Source organism: Schistocerca piceifrons, chromosome 2, assembly GCF_021461385.2.
Source record: "Schistocerca piceifrons isolate TAMUIC-IGC-003096 chromosome 2, iqSchPice1.1, whole genome shotgun sequence".
Lineage (NCBI taxonomy): Eukaryota > Metazoa > Arthropoda > Insecta > Orthoptera > Acrididae > Schistocerca > Schistocerca piceifrons.
In genome coordinates this window covers 309,568,647-309,595,656 of record NC_060139.1, presented here as the reverse complement: position 1 = coordinate 309,595,656, position 27,010 = coordinate 309,568,647, and the positions used below count along the sequence as shown (strand labels likewise).

At 42.3% G+C, this 27,010-nt stretch overlaps 1 protein-coding gene across 1 annotated transcript in view; it reads left to right on the top strand.

The window, feature by feature from the left end:
• LOC124776405 (sialin) overlaps positions 1-27,010 on the top strand; it is a 385,302-nt gene that overhangs the window by 284,208 nt on the left and 74,084 nt on the right. Inside the window, exons 5-6 of the mRNA XM_047251384.1 lie at positions 1,279-1,536; positions 13,774-13,858. Of these exons, the coding sequence (XP_047107340.1) occupies positions 1,279-1,536; positions 13,774-13,858 (343 nt within the window). The remainder of the gene's footprint in view (positions 1-1,278; positions 1,537-13,773; positions 13,859-27,010) is intronic.

Sequence of the window (27,010 nt, the reverse complement as noted above, 5' to 3'; positions counted from 1 at the left end):
AAAACGAATGATTGCACGCTGTTCAACTAAGGAAAACGTCGCCATTTTAAGTATTTAAAACAGTTTTCATTCTCGCCGCTGGAGGTAAAATTCCATGTGCCGTACGGTGCTGCCATCTCTGGGACGTATTGACAATGAACGCGGCCTCATTTCAAAACAATGCGCATGTTTCTATCTCTTTCCAGTCCGGAGAAAAAAAATTGGAGGCCTTAGAACTTGAATGCACCTCGTATAAGCGTTGCCGACCGCAGCGCCGTATTCTGCCGATCGTGCAGCCACGTCTCGATCCCTGAGTCAACAGGTGGGGACGTTTGCGAGACAACAACCATCTGCACGAACAGTTCGACGACGTTTGCAGCTGCGTGGATTATCAGCTCGGAGACCATGGCTGCGGTTACCCTTTGCGCTGCATCACAGACAGGAGCGCCTGCGATGATGTACTCAACGACGAACCTGGGTGCCCGAATGGCAAAACTTCATTTTTTCGGACGAATCCAGGTTCTGTTTACAGCATCATGATGGTCGCATCCGAGTTTGGCGACATCGCGGTGAACACACATTGGAAGCGTGTATTCGTCATCGCCATACTGGCGTATCACCCGGCGTGACGGTATGGGGTGCCATCGGTTACACGTCTAGGTCACCTGTTGTTCGCATTGACGGCACTTTGAACAGTGGACGTTACACTTCAGATATGTTATGGCCCGTGGCCCTACCCTTCATTCGATCCCTGCGAAACCCTACATTTCAGCATGATAATGTACGACCGCATGTTGCAGGTCCTGTACGGGCCTTTCTGGATACAGAAAATGTTCGACTGCTGCCCTGGCCAGCACATTCTCCAGATCTCTCACCAATTGAAAACGTCTGGTCAATGGTGGCCGAGCAACTGGCTCGTCACAATGCGCCAGTCACTACTCTTGATGAACTGTGGTATCGTGTTGAAGCTTCATGGGTAACTGTACCTGTACACGCCATCCAAGCTTTCTTTGACTCAATGTCCAGGCGTATCAAGGCCGTTGTTACGGCCAGAGGTGGTTGTTGTGGGTACTGATTTGTCAGGATCTATGCACCCAAATGGCGTGTAAATGTAATCACGTGTGAGCTCTAGTATAATATATTTGTCCAATGAATGCCCCTTTATCATCTGCATTTTCTTCTTGGTGTAGCAATTTTGATGGCCAGTAGTGTAAGTTTAGAACCAGCCTTCGTTTTACTCGTGTTGAGCCTTCTTGCAGAATGCAGCTACCTTCCGTCTAGCAGCACGTCTTGTTTCAGGCGGCGGCGGAGGGCGGCGTGGAGCAGACGCGCTACGACTGGGACGAGTACTGGCAGAACATGATCATCGGCTGCTTCTTCTGGGGCTACGTGTGTACCGAGTTCCCCGGCGGGCGGCTGGCCGAGCTGATCGGCGGCCGGCGCGTCTTCGGCACCTCCATGCTGGTCGGCTCCGTGCTGACGCTGCTGACGCCGCTGTCCGCGCGCCTCGGCATCGCCGTCGTCATCCTGCTGCGCGTCGTGCTGGGGCTCTCGCTGGTCAGCAGCTCACTCCCTTCCTCCTCAGTTTCGTCCTAACTCAGTGCTACGCTTCACCGATTCTCCTTCCTCAAGAGTCTCCTACTTTCCGAAATGTTATCCATCGCCCTCCGTTGTGGCCGAGCGGTTCTAGGCGCTTCAGTCCGGAACCACGCAGCTGCTACGGTCGCAGGTTTGAATCCTGCCTCGGGCATGGATGTGTGTGATGTCCTTATGTTAGTTAGGTTTAAGTAGTTCTAAGTCTAGGGGACTGATGACCTGAGATGTTAAATCCCTTAGTGCTCAGAGTCATTTGAACCATTTTGTTATCCATCCTATCCATCCTCCTGTACGTCATGCTGTTAATAACCTGTCTTCAACACCTCCCCCCAAAACCTCCATTCGTTAGCACCAACAGGAATCTAACCAAAAGGAGCAAGATTTCAAAATTACCATTATTCTTGTATAGGACATTTTAGAATTCCTGTTGCAGGCTAAAAATAACTGAGGGGGGGGAGTGGGAACAAAATTATTATTATGATGTTTGGTTTGTGCGGCGCTCAACTGCGCGGTTATCAGCGCCCGTACAAATTGCCAACCTTTGCTCAGTCCAATCTCGCCACTTTCATGAATGATGATGAAATGATGAGGACAACACAAACACAGAGTCATCTCGAGGCAGGTGAAAGTCCCTGGCCCCGCCGGGAATCGAACCCGGAACCCCGTGCTCGGGAAGCGAGAACGCGACCTCGAGACCACGAGCTGTAGACAAGTGGCAACAAAGCGACTATTCAAGCTGGTGTGTAGAATGTATGAGCCTGGTGAAGTACCATCTGACTTTCGGAAAAATATAATCCACACAATTCCGGAGACTGCAAGAGCTGACAAGTGCGTTAATTATCGCACAGTCAGCTTAACAGCTCATGCATCCAAGTTACTGACAAGAATAATATACAGAAGAATGCAAAAGGAAATTGAGGACGTGTTAAATGACGATCAGTTTGGCTTCAGGGAAGGTAAAGGCACCAGAGATGCAGTTCTGACGTTGCAGTTGGTAATGGAAACAAGTCTAAAGAAAAATCAAGACACATTCGTAGGATGTCTCGATCTGGAAAAGGGGTTCGACAAAGTAAAATAGTGCAAGATGTTCCAAATTCTGAGCAAAATGAGGGTAAGCTATAGGGAGAGCCGGGTAATACACAATATGTACAAGAGACAAGAGGGAATAATAAGTGTGGATGACCAAGAACAAAGTGCTCGGAATAAGACAGGTGTAAGACGAGGATGTAGTCTTTCGCCCCCCCCCCCCCCCCCCCCTTGTTCAATCTGTACATCGAAGAGCAATTATAGAAATGTTTAGTAGTGGAATTAAAATTCAAGATGAAAGAATATCAATGATACCATTCGGTGATGATACTACTATTCTGAGTCAAAGTGAAGAAGAATCTGTTGAATGGAATGAATTGTCTCATGAGTACAGAATATGGACTGAGAGTAAGTCGAAGAAAGGCAAAAATAATGGGAAGTAGCAGAAATGAGAACAACGAGGAACATAACATCAGGATTGACGGTCACGAAGTAGATCATGTTAAGGAATTCTACTACCTAGGCAGCAAAATAAATAATGACGGACGGAGCAAGGAGGACATCAAAAGCAAACTAGAAACTAGCACTGGAGAGCTTCTGCAAAGTTTGGAAGGTAGGAGACGAGGTACTGGCAGAAGTAAAGCTCTGATGACGGGGCGTGAGTCGTGCTTGGGTAGCTCAGTTGGTAGAGCACTTGTCCGCGAAAGGCAAAGGTCCCGAGTTCTAGTCTCGGTCCGGCACACAGTTTTAATCTGCCAGTTTCTTAGCACTGGCAAAAACGGCATTCCTGGCCAAGAGAAGTCTACTGCTATCAAACGTAGTCCTTAATTTGAAGGAGAAATTTCTGAGAATGTACGTTTGGAGCACAGCACTGCATGGTAGTGAAACAGGGACTGTGGGAAAACCGGAACAGACGAGAGTCGAAGCATTTCAGATGTGGTTCTACAGACGAATATTGGAAATTAGGTGGACCGATAAGGTAAGGAATGAGGAGGTTCTGCGCAGAATCGAATAGGAAAAGAATGTGTGGAAAACACTGAAGGGAAAAGGGACAGAATGGTAGAACATCTGTTAAGACATGAGTACTTCCATGGAACTAAAGGGGGCTGTAGAGGGCAAAACCTGTATAGGAAGACAGAGATTGGAATAAATCCAGAAAATAATTGGGGACGTGGTTTGAAAGTGCTACTCTGAAATGAGAGGGACTCGTGGCGGGATGCATCAAACCAGTCGGAAGACTGATGACAAAAAAAAAGAGTGATTATAGAGGGGAGTTACAAGCGGATAGCGCCTACTCGTCGTCACCGATTTCGTCCAAATTACAGGTCTTGGCCAGTAATGACGTTGAGCTATGTTAGCTTGGTTTCCAGGTAGCAGTTGGAGCATCAGAATCAGTACAGAACGATAGTGAGAGACTCGTGGGTTTGAATCTGAATGCGGAAATTCCTTTTTTATTTTCAACTTTTACGTTACTTACACGGAAAATAAACAGAGATAATGTTTAACATACTGCATTCGATGTGATTAAAGCCTATGTGTAGCTGAGAACAAATTTCTTATGTTCGTTTGACTCGTGGGCAGGACAAACAAATCCACAGTTAGCCGACGAGACTTTTGAAGATGAATCGCGTAATATTAAAGTGATTCCCTCCCCTCAAACGCACACTGCTAGTACAACCCTGTGATGTTTATTTGCATCGTCAGCTAAAAAATTTGGTCAGAAAGCTTCAAAACTGCTCTCGTTGAGAGAGAGAAAAAAAATCACATCCCGAAGAGACTGAATGAATATACATTCCTTTGTAAATCACAACTTATCCTCACCAGTATTTGGCGAAATTGTGTGTTACGCGTGGTTTAATGCCAAACTGTGCGACGAGGGAGAACCTTTTATGAATGTAAACCAAGACGGTTTTTGATTAGAAGCTTTAAACGAAGCTTGTAATTGTAAAAATGCGACAGTTACAACTTGTGCAAGATGTCGAAGTATTACCGTTTCTTCGGTTTTTGCGATGAATATTACCCTACCACTTGTAAATCATCAACTGTAAAATAACAAAAATATTTAAGTTTATGGAAGAAGCTCTCGTGTACGTCTCATAATCCCTTCTTCGAGATTTCTTTTCAATCCCAATTTTTTCTTTGTTTTTCCTTTTCATACCTTATTAATAAATGCTATATACTGAGAATTATCTCGGTTTCTTTGCAGTTACGTAAAAATCTAAAATAAAAAAAAAGATTCCAAATAGGGACTCGAACGCCGGCTCTCGGATTATCTTTCCATTGCGCCAACAGCTTCCTGTAAACTCCGCTAACGTAAATGATTAATGGCTAGCCCGGCCCACGCCAAAGAAGTTATTTTCTCTAAACGCTTCGCCATCTGGAGTTCTCATTCCTGTTACTTTCAGTTCTGACGAAACCCTGCATATACCTTTAATTTCGACGAAATCGGTGATGGCGTGTAGGCGCTGTCCCCTTGATAACCATAAGGTTTTGTTAAGGAGTCCATGTCTGGAAATGCACCGTTTGAATGTAAAATAATTTTGAAGATCGGATCAGTTTCAATCTTCCGGATCGCTACACGTGCACACTGGAGACAACGCGCTCTGACCTGTGTGCTCTGCAGCGCCCATGGCATGGACAGTGTTTCGAGTACTCGTCGTCGGGTTCTCTTTTAGGCTGTTCAAAGTCGAGAGTGCGGCGCGTCGGTGGACCACGACAGTCCTCCCTGCTAGTTGCGAACGTCCCCGTTTCTCGCAGCTGTTTTTGTAGCCCGACGAAAGTCGTACGTGATGTCAGAACTGCAACGGGGACTGACATCGGCATTCTCTTCTAACTTTGTGTGCGTAGCGTGAAGCGAGATTTTGAAAGTGAACCGATCTTTAAACTTATTTTTTATCGTAACACTACATTTCGGACATGGGTTCCTTGCCAAAACTTGATCTATTCAGTCCCTTTTACAATCCATAGGAGCCTGTAGCAGATATCGCGAAATGCCCTGTGTAACTCATTCGGCGATCTTAGGAACGTACAGCAGCCCAAAATCAAATGTAGCATGAATTATATTAGAAGTAACAGACAATTGATAGTTCCAACTCAATATTTTCTGGACGTAGATTACCTTGAGATCTAAAAAGTAAGCATACTTCATTAGTACATGAAAATTACACATTTTTGTAATATAAATTTCAATATGCATAACACCACTTTGATTGAACTATCCAACATTACATCCCAACTGGTGAAATCCATTGTATCGGACAAGTTAGGAAATGAAACTAAAAATACTAACAACAATATCTTTGTTCATATTCAGTAAAGTTATCCAGAACTTTAAAAACCTGAAACGAAAAAAGGTTATTAACAAAATTAACCTACAAAAATGTCACTCACTTGCGTGTCACTCCGGAGAGACAGAGAATAAACTTTAAAACCGCTTTTCCAGTTTTTATTTTATCTATAGAACTTTTTATTTGCTTACAAAACTCCACATCTGATCGTGATAATGGATTTATTGCATTATTTTTATGTCTCCCACTTCTTAGAGTTCTTTGGCATAATTGACGTTTAATGAAATGTGTTTTGAAGGCTAAACTTTTGGCTTGTTTGCGTAAAGTGCAACCCAGACCACCAGCAGACGAAGACTGGTCTTGTCTGCAGAGCTTTACACATAATTTTGCTGCCATGCCAACTGGACTGCTGAGGTCGTGATTCCATGAGTGCATGTTATGCTGTGTTACAAGCCATGGAGTTTGATAAGGTCCCGATTCCTGGAGTGAACATCTTTTCGACCATCAAATTACGAGCTTGGAACATTCGCCAGAATCCGTGCGACCGTGATGGACTGGCCCCTTTCTGCAGCTGGACAAGGACTGTAGGTGGAAAGAACAGAGAAAAAATTGGGGGCTATTTTGGAAATGTTTCTTAGGTTTTCGCATTCGCGTTGATTGCAGGACAGTGCTCGAAACCACTACCGTGCCAAGGAAAAAGCATAATTTGCTGTGAACAGTCTAACAACCAACCAAGCCCAAATTAAGCCTACATTGTCTCGTAGCACTCTGCAGTTCTAAAACAACTGTTTAGTGCAAACATAGACAATCATAACTAGAAATGTTTGAGACTTCTATAAAGAATAAAAAGCCTGTACCTCAGATTCCAAGAGGGTGGAAGTGCCTTACAAGGGGCTTGTTTGACCGATTCTTGTGTATTGTTTATCAGTTGGGATCCTTGGCAGGTAGAACTGATAGAAGAAAAGATCCAACGAAGTGCGACGCGTTTCGTCATGGAATCGTTTAGTCTGCGCGAGATCGTTACAGATACTCTCAACAAATTCCAGTAGTAGACGCTGCAAGCTAGGCGTCGTGCATAGCAGAGAGGTTTGCTACTGAAACTTCGAGAGAGCACTTTCTGGGAAGAGTCGAACAACATATAATTTCCTCCCACACACATCTCCTAAAATGACACGATGTGAAAATTCGAGAAATAAGCTCTAATACAGAGACTTACGAAATTCGCGAGTGGAACTGGAAAGGGGAGAACAGTTACTGCTACCAGAAGTACGCTCCGCTATAAACAGTCAGGTGGCTTGTAGAGTATGATGTAGATTTACACCTTCTACTCCCATTGTCCGTCTCTTTTAACTCGTGGGTCACAAGGTATTCAGTTACAATCCTCTCTAACTCTCTCCAAAGATCGACGTTCCTTCATATCTTCCCCTTCTCATGTTTCTTACCGTCAACACTCACTCCTTTTTTTTAACTGACTAGTCTCTCGACTGATTCAATGATGTCTTCCGTCTGTTCTCCATTTATGCGAATCTCCTCATCTATGTATATACTATTACACTAAACATTTTCTATAATCTGCCTGGCACATTCTAGTAGCCCTTGTCTGACCCTGCCATTTTTCTGTGATCTTTCCAGCACCTCGTCATCTATCCTTGTACACTTTACGCCGTTGGTATGCGGGACAAGTCAGTTAACGTTGACATAATGCTCTACTAGTTTTGCTTGGTACTTCCTGCTATTTCTCGTTGGGGAGCCGTTTCATCGTGTGAAACAGTAAATAAGTTCTGCGACATTTCGGCAGCATGCCACATAAAGTAGAACCAGTAGGAAGCAAGAACGCTCCCTGCGTCTCAAGCAGAAAGCAGGGCACCATACTGTATTTGTCCTGTGCAACAGAAGCCCATATTCGGTGGTCTTTATGTTATGCGTTACACCCCATGCATGTTTGCTGTTTTTAAGCATCAGCACATTGAATGACTCAAGAAGGAATAGTTATTGGCACGATTTGTTGTAATATAACGATGGGAAACGTCATATTAGTGGTTAAAGAATTTTCGTATTTAGTTATTTTAGCGTTATAATTCGCTTGTTATGAGTGCAAGCCCTATTATGGCAACGACCCACTGAAGATTCATGAAAACGTGTTGCTGGTCTTAGGATTTGTTATAATTAAGTGTCAATAATCTTTCGGCGATTAAAGCCTTTAGCGGATTATAATAGAAAATAAGAGGCCAATAGAAGCTGAATTGGTTATGGCGCCATGCTCTAGAACCAAGGGTGAATTGGAAGAGGATTCGCTACCCGCTATACCCAATCACCTTCGTGTTTTCTAAAAAGTTGTAAGACTTTCCTGTGAAATTAATAGAGATAATTTATGTAATATTTGACGTTATGTAAATATAAGTGGCTCTCTGTCAGGAGTGAATCTGTTCGATTGGGTGAACTTTTACAAGCTGATGCCCGAGCGGACATGTATCTTTCATTTTTGTATTATTACACGTTCACGGATATTGAAGTTTTTATTTATGTACTCTACGACGAATCGACATGACTAGCGTATGATCAAAAAAGGAAATGTGCGTTTTAATAGAGCAAACATAGTAATTCTGCGCGTGTCCATTTTCATGAACAAACTGTATGGTTTGCGAGCCAAATAAAGCCGACAAGTACCGATAGAGAGCGCTGCGAGCGTAAAATCACGTTAACCAGCTCGTGACGTGTGCCGACGGCCCCGTGACGTGGGATATCCAGTCTGTGTGCACGTGAATGTTACCTGCTGCGTCCCTTGTGCCGACGGCTTTAGGAGCTTGTTGCAGCTTGCGTACCAGCTCGGGGCAACCGGGTTGTCCCGGGCACAGGTGGGCAGAAGTGGACGAACGGCTGATGTGCGGGCAGTTTTTCACTAATGTGCTTGATCGTACTGCTCTGGCCCAGTGCCTGCGGGCATGGGGTAGCCAAGCAGCTGGTGCACGCGCACGGCGCACGCAATACGGCCTTCTGGCGCACAGCCTACACCATCTGCAGAACGATGAGGACAGGCATGGGCGCCTTGCACCATGGGGCAGTGTTGCAACAGACTTTAGCAGGTGCCCCACTAGCCTGTACCGTCTTCTGGCAGGACATTCCAAAGATTCATTTTGCCCATCTACTGCATAACCCATTTCATATTTTACTTGTTCACACAATTTTAACAGCCTTCGATAGCACGATGCTACAAACAATTCGGACTTATTCTTCTTCGGGTTTCTGATGGTCGACGTTCCATTTTCGTACAATGCTTGTAACGTCCCCCTTAGAAATATATGACCGTGTAAGCATGTGCCTAAACAATTGGAATAAAATTTTGAAAAGGTTATCGTTCCGAAGATTCAGTATAAAGTCGATAAATGAGGGGGAGGTTAACAACAATATGCCTTCTAGGGCAACCTATTCCGCCTACTTAATTACTGTAATATTTAGAATGGTTGTTCGAAAGGTTTGTGCTATCATTCACGTACTGTGCCAACGAGAAGGTGTATCACGTGGATCGGAAAGAATAATAAGAGTTACTGAAATAATTATAGCTAAAAGAAATACGGTCGCCAGACCAAGTGGGCAAAATTTCTGTTCGGTAGGTGATTTAATGAGCCGAACAGTCAATTTCAAGAATTACTCGAACACGCGCGGCAGCAGAGGGCTGCACGCACGTTAGCAAAAACAATTGAAACATTTACGTAATAATGCGAGAAAGAAAATGGTTTGCAATCGAAATATCGTTAACTAATAGAGCTAAAATTTTGCCAACATACAAGATAACACTTAGATTAATGGTTACTTACTGTTGTAAGTGACAATGGCCCTACCTCACAATAACGTCTACTAATTTCATATGAATTTTGGAAAATCGCAAAAAATAATTAAAAGAAACTCTATTGACTTCTGAACAGGGAAGCAGAAATTGATAATTACTGTATCAAAAGGTAATTATTATACTTTAGCACGATTGCAAGTCAAAGTGTGAACCAGGACTTTACTAACAACAAATTACAATAATCACTGATATTTGCACTCACGCATTAATTCTAGTTAGTGCTTTTGTTCATAGTGCCAGGAATCATTTTAATTTGATTAGTTGATTTACTAATTGCAACAATTAGATCGCCCCAGATTAAAGTTCAAATTTAAAGTTAGTGAGACTGAAATTACTGAATGCTGTAAGTTCAAATCTTTAATCTAACTGAATCATTTAGTTCATAAGGAAAATTAACTGGCACTGCAATTTTCATTTTTCATAAACGGTACTCGGATTATTGTAACAATAGGACAGGACAGGAACCTACTTGGTGAATGATTTTAGAAGAATCACGGGTAAACAGTTTTGATTAAACTATGGTAATTATTCACTCGCAAAACACCACAAAGCTGAGTAACGCCGTTACAAAACTTGTTGACAATAAGCTGTGATGCAGCAATTTTACTTCAGTCCATTCTCGCCGTGACGAAGTTGCTCACGACGATACTGCTGCTGGCTCCTTTCCATGATAATTAGCGAGCACGGGAGTTATTGGCAATGTTATTGGCGTGGCGGGTTCTTGATGTTGCTGCAGCCAATATTTCCACCGCCCACGCTCATCACTTGCCACGTGCCGCTAAACAATCACTTCTCCAGTACAGTGCACGCCATCCATGCGTCCACACTTCACCAAGTCTCACACCAGACTTCTCTCTCTGCGTAGCGCGCGCTCTGACGTAACATCCTCCCGCGTCCAGAGACGCCGCTACTCCCCGATACTTATTCGTTGACAAAAACCTAACGTTTCCTTAGCATTCCCTCAGTGATTACTCAGCGATATTTACATAATATACATAATTGATTATACAGCAAAATAAACAAATTAATTCATACATCGTGTACATATAAATTTACCTAAAGATAAAAGCAAGTATATATACAATAATAAATGGTCAAAGAGCACATCGGCATGAAAGTGTTACATGCTGTGCCCCAGATATTCGCTTTCTGTGAATTTCTTCCTCACTTCCGTTTCGATACCTGCTACCAGGAGACATCTTTTATAAAAAGACTATTTCTTTTCCCGTCCTTATCTACATCTAACGTGTTGCTTGTTTCAGCCATTTCTGTGTAATCTTACTTCTTCCATTACTGTACCGTTCCCAATTTTGATGTTAACTATGTCGTACTACTGTTTATCTGCCCCTCTTTGCAATATTCTAACTATCCTGTTCACACCACTTCTTCTAGACGCTCCTTATATATGGCTAGAAGGGCAATGTCGTGTGCAAACCTTAGCACTGATGTCGGTTGCATGTGCACCTCCAACATTTTCTTGCAGTTTCTTCTCCTTCTCCTTCGATACACGCTTTTTAACACAACTTGTCGTTCGTGATCTTCCATTATTATTACGCCCCCCCTCCCCTTGGATTTTATAGGTGATGTAGGTTATTCGTTTGCCTTACATTGTCAAAAGCTTTCTGTAAGTTCACATATTCTAGGACCATGTCCAGACTTCAGTCTCCCTTCCACTGCTAAGCGCAAGTTCAGAACTGTTTTTCATGAAACCAGACTGTTCGACGTTCGGTATGTCTTCTGTCATTCTGTACATTAATCTGATTACAGTTTACAGTTGTGACTTGTCAGACCAACTGTCCGATAGTTTTTGCATTTATCCACTTGTGCCTTCTTTGTCCATGTGACGATAATACTTTCACAGAAATTTAAAGTTAAGTCACCCATTTCATAGATTTTTGACGCATATTCAAATTACTTGAAAGTTCCTACGTCGCCCACAGATTTTAGTAGCGCAGGAGGCATGTTATCATCTCCTGCTGGCTTATTTAAGCACATATCATTCAGTCCTCCGCAAACACACTCATCGCCTTACTGGATGACCAGATTCTTCCTCCTCTTCTAGCACGTTCTGGGACTGTCTTCTCCATTATACTACCTTCTATGGTTAGATGTGATCTCAGCGTCAAGAAATTCTCCTTATACGGTTTTGATGAAAGAAATCTATATCAGTTCCTAGTGCATACGACGTTTTTTTCTGTAGTTATTGTGACCCCTTGTTAACTCTTCTCTGTTGTATACATTTCGATTTGATAATGATCGCCTACATTCATAAAGCACTTGTGGTACTTACACAATGAAGTTACTTTAATTGCATGTCACTTTGTGGACAGCATCCTGGAATTGTAGGCCAAATCCTCTTGAGATTCTGTAATATTGATTCTGAAAGAGATGACCTCAGTTTTCACCAAACACACATTTTTAATCGCCAAGCTCATGTTCAGCTGCTCCTGGACTCCTTTTGTCGTTAATATCTACATCATAAGGGACTTACAAATCAATCAAGAGCCATAATAACAATGTCAAACTTGAAAACGTCCTTACGCGTCGACATTTTAGATAAATGTTTTTAGAGTATCTTTCTGTGTCAGATTTGTTTGTAAACTCAGGTTTTCAACGACTTACTCTGTCGTCACAGGAAGGGTCGTGGGTACACAAGGTATTCAGTCCATTTTCTGACCACCCAAGAAAATTCAATAACTGATGCGCCCAATAAATGACAGCCTTGGTCTCAGAGTTTGGAAAATTCCTTGTGAAAGAGGTATCAGTTACGTTGGTCACTCTACTGTAAGTACAGCTTCCAGAAAGGTACGCAGAGCACTGGCGCGACATTAAATATTGCGATTTCGACAAGTCTACTGTTACTGAACACAGCGTCATAGCAAACGTACCATGCATCTATTTATGGGCATTCTGTCATAAAAGAAGCCGTTGAAATCAGAATGTGCAACAATAACAGAAAGTGGGACAGTTGCTGTACGATTAGTAGTGCACGGAGACGAGTGCCCGACGTTGAAACGCTATAGAGAAACAAGCGAGTTCTCTTCCATATACAGAATCAGCATCGCGACTAATGTTCCTCAGTCTCAGATATCGACATAATCTCTGGTAGATAATGGAAGATTCGTGACTTCGTTGCGTTCCCAGATATAGTTTGGTCTACTAAATACGAAAGTGTCGCACGGCATATTTGTACCATAGATAACTCCTGAGGATAAAGGCAGTGGAAGTCGTTGAAAGCTTGAGTTTACAAAAAAATCTGACGCGACAAAAAATCCAAGCAACATCCTGTGTCAGACTTGGTAGCTGCTATGGTTCAGTCAATATTTATATGTTGATTGTTTTAAAGAATTGTTGTTACTTGGACTCCTGACATCAGCGATGAACCAAGCTATATAACAGCTAAAGTTAGAATCGAATACATTCCATTCCATGAATTACTTTGTATTATATTTAGAGGACACGCACAGGAATGACACAGTCATAGTCATACCTGACAGGGAAGCGAACACACGATGCTTGCTTTCCCAGATACATACGCTTCCCCTAAACAACGGAATCGGCCACGAGATAGCTTCGGGCCCAACATTCATGCCGATCAACGTATAGTAGCTAAAAAGTCTGATATTGTTGTACGGCAGCCATAAAGGTAGCACCTCTTAATGGTTTCAGTAGCATTAAATTCGACAGTCCGTTATAGATTCAACTAAGATTATTACTATTATTATTATTAGTAGTAGTAGTAGTACTGTATATGTTTTCATTCAGTTAAATTGTACATTTTAACCATAAACATGGGAGTAATGTTTCATCTATAACAAAGTTACGTATGATGTCAGGATAGATGAAAGAGAAAGTCTCATGTCTTAACATTGTTACCAAAGGAAGTGGTAAAGAAAAAAAATGCATTGTAAATCAGATGAGTAAATCTGTAATAAGGGAGCTGATAGTACCATACGTTGTTATTCTAGTTTCTAGTTTTCTCAGGTAAAAGAGTTACAGCTCTGTAATTGTTGTATGAATACCGTCTCCTGTTTACAGGGAGTAACGTGGCCGTCCATTCACCCCATGGTGGCCAAGTGGATTCCACCTATGGAGCGCAGCAAGTTCATCGCCAACACCATGGGTGAGTGCACACCAGAAGGTCTACTGGTTTTGTGGGACATACGATGGGTAAAGCAAAGAGGGGGGGGGGGGGGGGGGGGGAAGGAGATGCAGCAAGATTAGTAGCCAGAGAGATTGTAGTGAAAGCTCGTTATTTGACTTACAGTTTGGAAACAGCTGACTAAATGCCATCTTTGAACGTAAAAAGCTTGCGTGACATGTATTTATGCTTTACAGAAATGCGAGTTATTCTTACAACAAACTCACATTAACCGAAGAACAATATTTTTACTTTCTCAGCTGTGCGGGGTAGCTGCGCGGTCTAGGGTGCCTTGCCACGGTTCGCTCGGCTACCCCAGTCGGAGGTTCGAGTCCTCCCTCAGGCATGGGTGTGTGTGTTGTCCTTAGTGTAAGATAGTTCAAGTTAGATTAAGTAGTGTGTAAGCCTAGGGACCGATGACCTCAGCGGTTTGGCCCCAGAGGAACTTACCACAAAAATTCACTTTCTGAAATCTCAAAACTCACTGTAAAGCATGATCCGAGCAATATTTCCAGTCAATACCTGTATTTGAAATAATTCATAGGTAAAATAGTTTAACTTTCTGTTAGCAAATAATTGCAGGCATAAAATATTAACTAAGCACAAAGATAATATGGAACAGGTAATATAAAACTGGCCTGCAAAAATTTCCTGCGCCTTAAGAGAGGTATACCAAATTACATCAACTGCTCCAGCTGCGGATGGGGTATGTAGGGTTGGCTATATTACGGTATATGAAATTTTTCCGGGCCAGTTTTATATTGCCCATCTTCTATTATTCCCACATTTACTTATAACTACACAAGCCGCTGTACAGTGCACAGAGGAGGCCACTTTGGGCCAAAACAAACGAGTTACTATCATACTCTATTCCTGCATGAAGCGAGGGAGAAATGACCTTCTGTATGCCTCGGCATCTTATTCACATCATCCCTGCGTAGGATATACGATGGAAGTTACAGAGTTATTGTACAGTCTTTCTGGATACCAGTTCCACAAATTTTCCCAACAGAGTTTCACAAGAACTTCTTCGTTCTGAGACTCGCGCTTAAAGTGTAGCAGCCTCTCTGTTGGGATTTCATACGCTCTGTACTGAGCTAGTACGATCCTATCGGAGCGACTCTGGAATCTCTAATGTTTGCTGTCAAGTAGTCTTTATAGGAGATCGAAATGCTAGAGCAATATTCTAGAATTTCTCGCACTAGTTTCTTTCATATGACTTTTTTCCCAGATGCACCACACTTTCCTAGAACCTTATCAGAACCCCTAAGCTTTCCATTCGCCTTTCTTTTAATGATTTCACGTATTAGACTAAGTGGTATTGCTACTGGATATTTAAACGACTTGAAGGATTCTGGAACCTTTATGTCGAATTTTTCATTGTGATACTACTTGTCTTTGTTATGAGCATAGTACTGCATTTATCGAAACTTACAGTGTTGTCACACATTGCATCAAATAGAAATACTGTCCAAGTCGTTCTGCATCTTCTTACGCTCACCTAGGCAATATACTTTCTTGTAGATGAGAGCATCTTCAGCGAACAGTCTGACACTAACTTATAAATCGTTTACGGTTCTATGAGGCCTACTATTGGTGGCAGTATAATAAAATTTGCTGTGATTTTAAATACATTGTTCGTAGAATTGTAAAAGTATCGAAACTTGGAAGACATGATTGTAACACGCGTTCTCAAGCGCAACCACTAGCTTATGTTGCATTATTCTCACGTTTAACGCCGTAATCGCCGCTTCACAAAAGCCTTAACGATAGGCGTGTTGCATATCCGTACATACGCAGGGGCTCTTTCAATTGCCTCTTGGTCATCTCTAGACATACACGTTACAAATGGACGTTTGCATCAGTAGCCTCGGTGTCCATCTATAGTTTACTCCATTGTGATTATGCAGTTGAGTGGGAGCTATTTTCTAGAGTGAACTTGCTCCCTTCTAGCAACATAAAGCCTTCAGTTCCACCAATCAACGAGGAGGCAGAAAATTATAGGAATCCACCAGTATCGAAGAAGTCTCTTCTAAGAGAAGAGTATCATTGGATCGGCTGAATTCCCGTGATTTTATAGAACAAGCAGTACGCCATTTACATTGCCTCTCCTGCGTTCTTTAGTTTTACTTTGGCGAGTTTGCTGCGTAACATATTTAGATGCAAGTAGATCTGTGTAGAAATTGGTTTGAGTTTGTATTTGAGTTTCCTACTATTTTATTATTCCCTTTTTTTCTTTCCTTTATGCAAAAAAATCTAATGATGACTTTGTAAGCAACCGAAACCGGTTATGATACCATCTGTGTGACTCATGGCTGTATAAATACTATAAAATAATATTATTAAGTTTTCTTTCTGATCTTCGTTAGGGGCAGAGGTGGCGAGGGACGAGGGGCGGGATAAAATGGTGGTGACAGGAAGGACACCTGGCTGCCCTCTAACATTAATAACGCCAAATGCAATAATGACCATGCCGACGTTATGTAGGTATGCGATTAAGGTAAAAGAAGGAATGAAGTGTATTACAGACGCGTAGTAGCATTACAATGTTTTTTTCATATCTACCGCCTGAGACGACGATCTTAAAATGAAGCATTTAAGTTTTTCAAGGAAATTATCTTCTGATATTTCTCTTCTGTTTCCATAACAGATAATGTTAATAAGGAATAAATTTAAAGCCATTCTGATACGTCTAACCGAACTAATGGCTGCTAGCAAAACTAAGCATTCTTTTCCCAAGCTACAAACACTTCTTAAATGGTCGCGCAGTGCTGTCAGTAAGAGAAGGCTGGCGTGAATGGTCACAGGCCTCTCCAGCCGGCGGTAGAGTGTGACAGAGGTGTTGGAACATCTTAAGTAGCAGTACTCGAATCAATACGCGGCTCATCTCTCAAGAACGCCTTTGGAAAAATCCAAGACATCTTTCACAGCAGAAACCACGAATGTTCCTCAGTCCCCTAGCAGCTATCCCACAGAGATCGTGCGAATAAAATAATAGAAATGAAAGTTCGCACAGTGGCGCAGAAGCATTCATTCTCCACACGCTCCGTCCACGAATGGAACGGGAACAGACTTTAATGTATGGTTCAACAAAAAGTGAACTCTGCCACGCTATTTGCAACGAGATATAGATGAAAATGTAGACCAGGGGTGCCCAACCTGCACCTCGAGGGGCCGCAGGTGGCCCAAAGCAACTGTCAGCTAGGCCCAAGAAGTTGACATCTATCACACGATCGCCGAAAGAAATATTCTATGAAATTCCGTTTATATAAAGTTATGATAAATCGAATACTTTCAATTTGCTATTCTCTCCTTGTTCCATCCCCCCCCCCCCTCCGGACACACACACACACACACACACACACACACAAACACACAAACACACACACACACACACACACACACACACACACACACACTTATTTTTTTGCTCAGCGATTATTGTTAGTGTTAAGCATATTATGTGTGGCTCAAAGATACTTGTCTTCTTCCAATGTGGCTCAGGTAATCAACAAGGGTTGACATCCCTGAGGTAGGCGTCTAAACCTATGCAGAAACTGAAAGACAACTGACATGTGATGTTTCTAAAATAATAAACCATTTTGCATATACGAGAAGAACGTAAAACTCAGTTAATTAAGATAATTATTTACCTCACTAACATACATTTCATTAGCAGCTCACATTTTTACGAGGATTTTTAAACTGAAGAACTATTTTGAAATTACCTATATGTACTTGTTTTGTCGTGTAGCAGAGTATTAAATTTTTGACTTTCTGCGAAATTATTCAATTTTTTCCCCTTTATTGGTGATTCATGCTTTTGTTCTGAACGTAAGAGGTTGTCTCACTAGTTAAATAAAAATTATCATATAAATAGTCTGATTTTACATTTCATTGACTTTACCTTGGGTAGTGGGCAGTATTTGTTACGTACAAGATGCAAGGACGAATAACTGTTTCACGGACATTCAGGGAAGAATTGGTAAAATTATATTTCACTTCACCAAAATATTTAAAATAAAATAGTGACTTTTTTAAGTTTTTCTTACTTATTTCACTTTTTACTTCGAGAGAGAGGGGAGCCGCTAGGGTAATGGTGTACTGTAGTGTTTGCATTGGGGGGGGGGGGGAGGGGGGGCTGGCTGTGAGAGACTACGTGAGGGCGACGTTTTGTTGAGTTGGCAGTGGAGTGGAGTACAATGGGGGTGACCATGCAAAAGAGGGAGGGGAGCCCACTTAATGTACTTGCCCCGGAGCCCCCATGATTGTACTTAGGTCTCTTGTAAAAAGTGAAGGGACGTGCAAGCAAAACAAATTTGATTATGTCGATGGCGTGCAATGTAATATCCGATCATTTGTAAGCATTTGATGAGACACAAGATAAGATTTCAATGTACTGCATGTCACGACCTTGCTGTTCAAAGTACTTAAACTTGCTGCTTGGTTAAGTGCGGAGTCGTGGGAACTGTAGAGGGTAGCAGCGGAGTGGATGCTGGGGTGGGGAGGGAGGTTAAGTTGGAAATTTTGGAAATTTGTGGTAAGTTCTATGGGACCAAACAGCTGAGGTCATCGGTCCCTAGGCTTACACACTACTTAATCTAACTTAAACTAACTTACGCTAAGGACAACACACACACTTATGCCCAAGGGAGGACTTGAACTTCCGACGGGGCTAGCCGCGCGAACCGTGGCAAGGCGCAGCTAGACCGCACGGCAACCCCGCGCGGCGGTAAGTTGGAGGTTTGTTATTGGACGCACTCACAAAGCATGGGAAATATAAACGTAAGGGCATAAACGCAGTCCTTTATTTGCAAGTATGAGGCCGTGCTAAGAAGAAATGCCTCCGAATCATGGATATAATCGGTCAATGTCTCCGCTTTGCTGACGCAGGTTGCGACCCTCTGCCACTAAAGGGCTCCGGTGCAGCATGGCGGTGTGTAATGTAACTATGTCGGCGTGTGAGAGACCCTTAGAAAACTAAAAGCACGAATTTGAATAGTTCGTCCACACGTGGACCACTCTCTCCTTCAGTATGACAATGCCAAACCACACACAAGCGCTGTGACATATGCTACAATACGACGCCTAGGGTTCACTGTTATTGGACCAACTTCCACATATTCCCGACACGGCTCCACCCGATTTTCATCTGTTTCCAGACCTTAAAGAACAATTTTGAGGACTTCACTTCAATGATGATGAAGCGGTGTTGGCAGACGTGAGATTGTGGCTCTGTCAACGAAGGTCAACATTGTACAGTGACGGTATAAACAAACTGGTCTCTCGTTGGGAGAAATCTGTTCGTCGCCCAGATGAATATGTTGAGAAATAAATATGTAGACATGGAAAATCAAGATGTAGAATGTTAATAACATGTGTTTTGTTTAAAGAGCTATAATAGTTCTCGCATACAAAATTCGGAGGCATTACCTCTCAGCACGCTCTCGTAATGTAAGTGCAAAGGTAACCCAAAAGTGCTCGTAGGAATCTCAGAACACAGTATTTATAGTTAAACAAAAACTACAAAGCTGTGGCCGGGCGGGGTGGCCGAGCGTTCTAGGCGCTACAGTCTGGAACCGCACGACCGCTACGGTCGCAAGTTCGAACCCTGCCTCGGGCATGGATGTGTGTGACGTCTTTAGGTTAGTTAGGTTTAAGTAGTTCCAAGTTCTAGGGGACTGATGACCTCAGAAGTTAAGTCCCGTAATGCTCAGAGCCATTTGAACCATTTATAAAGCTGTGTAGCTTTATTTTCAGTCTTGGTACACAATGAAATCTTCACGTACAGTGCCGTCGCACAACGCTAGAAGAACCAAAATAATATTGCGTATCCCACCGATGAAGTGAAATATCGGGCGGTAATTAGTTTTCTGCATTTGAAGTGGGATATCATTGCAACAATCCGTGCGAAGTTGGTGGGAGTGTGCAGCAACAGTGCACCATGATACGGCAATAGTTAGGTGGCTCAAAGCTTCCAGTGTGGTCAAAAAAGTCTGAATGAAGAAGAAGGACGTGGCAGATTATGTCTTTTTGATGAACCCGGAATCACAACAGAGGTAGAGGCCCTGGTACTCGAAGATTGTCGTACCACAATCGAAGGCAGGACACTTAAAAGATGCAACAAGTCCACTAAAGAGACAATTTACACTACACTCGTTCGTCCTCTATTAGAATATTGCTGCGCGGTGTGGGATCCTTACCAGGTGGGATTGACGGAGGACATCGAAAGGGTGCAAAAAAGGCAGCTCGTTTTGTATTATCACGTAATAGGGGAGAGAGTGTGGCAGATATGATACGCGAGTTGGGAATGGAAGTCATTAAAGCAAAGACGTTTTTCGTCGCGGCGAGTTCTATTTACGAAATTTCAGTCACCAACTTTCTCTTCCGAATGCGAAAATATTTTGTTGAACCCAACCTACATAGGTAGGAATGATCATCAAAATAAAATAAGAGAAATCAGGGCTCGAACAGAAAGGTTTAGGTGTTCGTTTTTCCCGCGCGCTGTTCGGGAGTGGAATGGTAGAGAGATAGTATGATTGTGGTTCGATGAACCCTGTGCCAAGCACTTAAATGTGAATTGCAGAGTAATCATGTAGATGTAGAGGTAGATGTAGAGATGGTGCAAAAAGTTAAAATCAGTTATGGACCAATTTTCAACATTTTGCACGTCATTTTGACATCACAAACGGCGCCGCTCGCAAGGTTTCCTGACTACTCACGCCCGTTCAACGTCTATCGAATCGAGGCAGTAGCAGAAATGATTTACGTGTTTCAGGCAAAGCCAGATGTCTTGTTTGACCTACCTAATCACCATGGACGAGTCCTGGGTGTACCATTACCAAGCCGAACAAAAGGAACAAAGCAAGCAGTGGAAACAAATCGATTCACCACCGCCGAAAAACGGTGAAAACACAACCATTATCAGGCAAGGGTGATGCTTAGTGTTTTTCAGAACTTCCATGGTGTGTGGTGCTAACAGATTACGCTGGTAAGTTTCCACAGGAGCATACCATCGAAATGTCCCGATGAGGTTACGGGGGCCTAAGGCGAACTGTTGCAGGAAGCTTTCCGAGGGGGTGTTTCTACTTGGATGAAGAAACCTCTGTGTGCGTCAGGCTTTTCCAGAATGAAGAAGAGTTGAATTTCGAAGTGGAACGCTAACTGAACAAGCAAAGCACAATTCCATCTTCCACCTTGGCTGTTATTCCTGTATAATCACTGTTATTTACATCAACAACGCCTAATTTTGGCCATTAGCCATTTTCAAGTATATACTCCATGATTTTTGGGTACGAAATGTACCAACTGTGGGGATGATAATATTTTTCATGGCAGATAGTCTAAATTTTTACCACGTACTTCACCGCTTCATACTTCTCCTCCAGTATAGTCGAGAGAGCCGTATAGAGGCGTAATGGTTGCAGTTGTGCAGCAATACGAATCTGAGTGGTCGTTTGTTTCTGTTAGTAATTTATTTACTCGTTCGGCATTTACGGAGGCATTCGTCACATAATGTATTAACTAAAATATTATAATAGCTCTATACTGAGTTACAACATTCTTCATTCTTGAGACACTCTGTGACTGAGTCGGGGAGTCTGTGCATGTCCTTCAGCTCACCTTCATATTCATGCACTTCACACACGAGTAAATGGGCTATAGACTGGATTTCCCCGCACTCACATTCAGGACTGCCCAGTAGGCAGCGTTTGTTCGTTACACCTACACTTGTTGTTTACACTCGTACTCACACGGTTCAAAGCTGTCCACAGTTTCCTCGGGAGGTTGAATCCATCGATCTTCTTGTTGAGGTCGTCCACAAAGTTTCGGTTCTTATGTCCACAAGCTGCCTTCGAGTAGAAGCTTTCAATTCCCGCCGATTTTCCATAAAGATGACTCTGAATTAAGCCTGTTTGTAGGTGCTAGGTCCTGGTGTATTGCGAGTTCTGGGGTGTCTAGGAGTTTTCTGTACTATCTTGTGGCTAACTGTGACCGCCTAATTTCAGGAGGCTCTATGTTTCCTAGAACGGGGAGCCAGCACATGAGGTGGCCTTGAACGTTCCCTAAATATCCGCAGCGTCTCCTTCAGTTGGTCGTCCACTTTAGCTAGATGTGCACGTCTCATCCAGACTGGCGAACAGTATTCGGCCACGTTGTACACAAGGGCTGCTGCTGAAGTCCTCCATAAACCCATGTCGATCGATATAGTTTAAACACGACAGCGTTACAGGATTTTAATTTTGTTTTGTATCTTCTAGATGTGAGTTATACGTAAGACTGCGACCTAATTAAACTCCCAAGTATTTAGGATTATCCTCATGCTTGAAGCGTTGGCCATTCACAGAGAGTTATGGTTTTCTATTTGTATCTCTATTGTTGAGAAGCATTATGGTGCTGGTCGTCTTGTTAGGGTCTGAATGTAGGTGCCACTTGGAATAGTAGGTGTACAGTACTTCTAGGTCTGCATTCAACATTTTGTCGAAGTCGTTAAAATTTTTGCTTCTAAGTCCGTTGGCCAGGTCACCTGTGCACCCAGTTTTATCTGATTGTGTGTCTGGCATGTCGGCGATACAACTCGTAAATTGAAAAGAATGAGCGTTCGTGTAGAACCCTGTGGCAAGCCCTTATTCAGAACCACGCTCTAGCTGCCCACATCATGAAGTGAAACCTTGATTTTTCTGCCTGGTAACATGTTTTTGATTAAGGTGTAAGTCTGTTTCTACCTGATTATCTCAGTCAGCTTAAACAGTGGCTCCTCAGTCCATACTGTATCGAAGGCTGCTGTAAGATCTATGAGAACCACGCCGGTTTTCATCTTGTTTTGGAAGCCCTTCTCAATATATGTTGTGAGGAACAGCACTTGATTGCAAAATTGCTGCTGTCAGTGAACAATCTTTCGGTTCGTACTTACGCATCCTAAGCTTGTGAAGAAGCTCGCCAACATCTGTACAGCACACCAAGTCCTTTTCTTCTGGAAAAAAAGTTGAACTCTTTATGTATGTTGCGATAGAAAGCGACTGTCTGAAGATTTTTTTCTCTCAATCTTGATGCCAACAGTTAGGCATAGGATTTTGACAACCTGACAACACAATCTATACCAATGCACTCCAGTTAAGAAAAAGGAACTTCCCTTCCTTAACCGCTAGCGGAATTTCCTCACAATGAGCTGCAGGACGAGTTGACGATGCAAGATCAGAGTATGTGAGGCTGTTCCGTTTCTTTCTGTTGATCCTAGGCACATCAATAGCGCAGAAGTAGTAGTCTGTGGCAAGGACTGTCCGCTCCTCCAAACCGTGGGAATTCTAAATTTCAAAGAAATTTGTTCCCCTTGGTCCACTTGCTCAAATACATGGTCTATGTCTTGCCCAGAATATGTGGCGCGCAAGCTTTATCTTGGTCACCAATCGGCGTACCAAAGTAAGTTAGGTAAGCACGCTTTATGAGCCTTGAAACTGCATTTCCCTTAGTGATCAGGTTATTTCATCCGCAGATGTAGCAGGACACAGGGAGCTCGGGGCGGAAAGTGATATTTAAGGTTTAATAATTTTCGTAAAATAATGGAAAACTAGAAAATGCTTGTTAAAGGTGTAAAACACCTAATTAACTATACTTGAAAATCCCTTAAAACTGTATCTAATGTATTGTTTACGTTTTTCAAAGAAATTCCCGCATGTTTATGTTCTGCCCCACCCACGAGGCAGGCTTGGATAAGGCAGTTTTTTATGAAATCACTGCATAAACATTGTAATTATTAAGAATAATCTTAAAACTAAAATACAAAGTTGTTTAATAAACGATTTAGACTAAGGAATATCGCAAATTCGTTGTTGTTGTTGTTGTTGTTGTTGTTGTGGTCTTCAGTCCTGAGACTGGTTTGATGCAGCTCTCCATGCTACTCTATCCTGTGCAAGCTTCTTCATCTCCCAGTACCTACTACAGCCTACATCCTTCTGAATCTGCTTAGTGTATTCATCTCTTGGTCTCCGTCTACGATTTTTACCCTCCACGCTGCCCTCCAGTACTAAATTGGTGATCCCTTGATGCTTCAGAACATGTCCTACCAACCGATCCCTTCTTCTAGTCACGTTGTGCCACAAACTCCTCTTCTCCCCAATTGTATTCAATACCTCCTCATTAGTTATGTGATCTACACATCTAATCTTCAGCATTCTTCTGTAGCACCACATTTCGCAGAGCTTCTATTCTCTTCTTGTCCAAACTATTTATCGTCCATGTTTCACTTCCATGCATGGCTACACTCCATACAAATACTTTCAGCAACGACTTCCTGACACTTAAATCAATACTCGATGTTAACAAATTTCTCTTCTTCAGAAACGCTTTCCTTGCCATTGCCAGTCTACATGTTATATCCTCTCTACTTCGACCATCATCAGTTATTTTGCTCCCCAAATATCAAAACTCCTTTACTACTTTAACTGTCTCATTTCCCAATCTAATTCCCTCAGCATCACCCGACTTAATTCGACTACATCCCGTTATGCTCGTTTTGCTTTTGCTGATGTTCATCTTATACCCTCCTTTCAAGACACTGTCAACTCCGTTCAACTGCTCTTCCAAGTCCTTTGCTGTCTCTGACAGAATTACAATGTCATCGACGAACCTCAAAGTTTTTATTTCTTCTCCATGGATTTTAATACCTACTCCGAACTTTTCTTTTGTTTCCTTTACTGCTTGCTCAATATACAGATTGAATAGCATCGGGGAGAGGCTACAACCCTCTCACTCCCTTCCCAACCACTGCTTCCGTTTCATGCCGCTCGACTCTTATAACTGCCATCTGGTTTCTGTACAAATTGTAAATAGCCTTTTGCTCCCTGTATTTTACCCCTGCCACCTTTAGAATTTGAAAGAGAGTATTCCAATCAACATTGTCAAAAGCTTTCTCTAAGTCTACAAATGCTAGAAACGTAGGTTTGCCTTTCCTTAATCTTTCTTCTAAGATAAGTCGTAGGGTCAGTATTGCCTCACGTGTTCCAACATTTCTACGGAATCCAAACTGATCTTCCCCGAGGTCGGCTTCTACCAGTTTTTCCATTCGTCTGTAAAGAATTCGCGTTAGTATTTTGCAGCTCTGACTTATTAAACTGATAGTTCGGTAATTTTCACATCTGTCAACACCTGCTTTCTTTGGGATTGGAATTGTTATATTCTTCTTGAAGTCTGAAGGTATTTCGCCTGTCTCATACATCTTGCTCACCAGATGGTAGAGTTTTGTGAGGACTGGCTCTCCCGAGGCTGTCAGTAGTTCTATTGGAATGTTGTCTAATCCCGGGGCCTTGTTTAGACATAGGTCTTTCAGTGCTCTGTCAAACTCTTCACGCAGTATCATATCTCCCATTTCATCTTCATCTACCTCCTCTCCCATTTCCATAATATTGTCCTCAACAGCATCGCCCTTGTATAGACCCTCTATATACTCCTTCCACCTTTCTGCTTTCCCTTCTTTGCTTAGAACTGGGTTTCCATCTAAGCTCTTGATATTCATGCAACTGGTTCTCTTTTCTCCAAAGGTCTCTTTAATTTTCTTGTAGGCAGTATCCAACTTACCCCTAGTGAGATAAGCCTCTACATCCTTACATTTGTCCTCTAGCCATCCCTGCTTAGCCATTTTGCACTTCCTGTCGATCTCATATTTGAGACGTTTGTATTCCTTTTTGCCTGCTTCATTTACTGCATTTTTGTATTTTCTCCTTTCATCAATTAAGTTCAGTATCTCTTCTGTTATCCAAGGATTTCTACTAGCCCTCGTCTTTTTACCTACTTGATGCTCTGCCGCCTCCACTATTTCATTCCTCAAAGCTACCCATTCTTCTTCTACTGTATTTCTTTCCCCTATTCCTGTCAATTGTTCCCTTATGCTCTCCCTGAAACTCTGTACAACCTCTGGTTCTTTCAGTTTATCCAGGCCCCATCTCCTTAAATTCCCACCTTTTTGCAGTTTCTTCAGTTTTAATCTACAGTTCATAACCAATAGATTGTAGTCAGAGTCCACATCTGCCCCTGGAAATGTCTTTCAATTTAAAATCTGGTTCCTAGATCTCTGTCTTACCATTATATAATTTATCTGAAACCTTCTAGTATCGCCAGGGTTCTTCCATGTATACAACCTTCTTTCATGATTCTTGAACCAAGTGTTAGCTATGATTAAGTTATGCTCTGTGCAAAATTCTACCAGGCGGCTTCCTCTTTCGTTAACAATAAGAAAATATTTCAACGTCATTGTGAAAAATGTAGAATTATTTTTAATGCTTAATACGAAGTTACTGTTACTTTATTGAATCCCATCGCTCGTGCTCCAGGTGTATCTTTTCACATGCGAATAGGCAACACAGTATACCTAGTAATAAATCTATAATCCATTACTGCAGAAAAAGGCAAGTTTCTCTGTCAAAGCTGTGTTGTAAGCCATTTGTTTCTGCCTCCTCGTAGCCTAATGATGTGACAGTGAGATGTTGCATCGTTGGAGTAAAAAGTCTTCTCTCCGTTGACTTCAGGTATGCTGCTAGTTTGGCTTTTTGTTCTGCTGTGAGGACATTTATATTTCCCATCTGATTTGTCAATTCTGTTGTTGGTATTATTCTTAGCTTTACGAACGTATCTTTCCAACGTTGATATGGGCACTTGAATTCCGTAGATGCTTTTAATACTCCAATTTCAGAAGATAACGCGGCTGATAGTGATATTTCGATTGATTTACTATATCATTGTTGTCTATTAGTCTTTCCAATGTAAGTTCACTCCGTCTGGAAAAGCAAGGAAAAAAAGAAATATGTATTTCGAAATCTACTTGCATCAAAAAATCAAGGGACAGAACGGTACACTATCCCATTCTACCCCGTTCCATTCCGCCCCATGAGCACATTTCAGGTAAACAACTTTTATGGAAGATAATAACTGACAGATGTAAACGTATTATGTAACTAAAGTATAGCGAATGGCATACACTTTAAGATTGCCTATCAATTAAGGGGATAGAATCAAGATTTGTCAGTTTATCTTGCGTTTAAATTCACCTAAAATTACAAAAACCCAAATGGTTCAAATGGCTCTGAGCACAATGGGCTTTAACATTTGAGCTCATCAGTCCCCTAGACTTAGAACTACTTA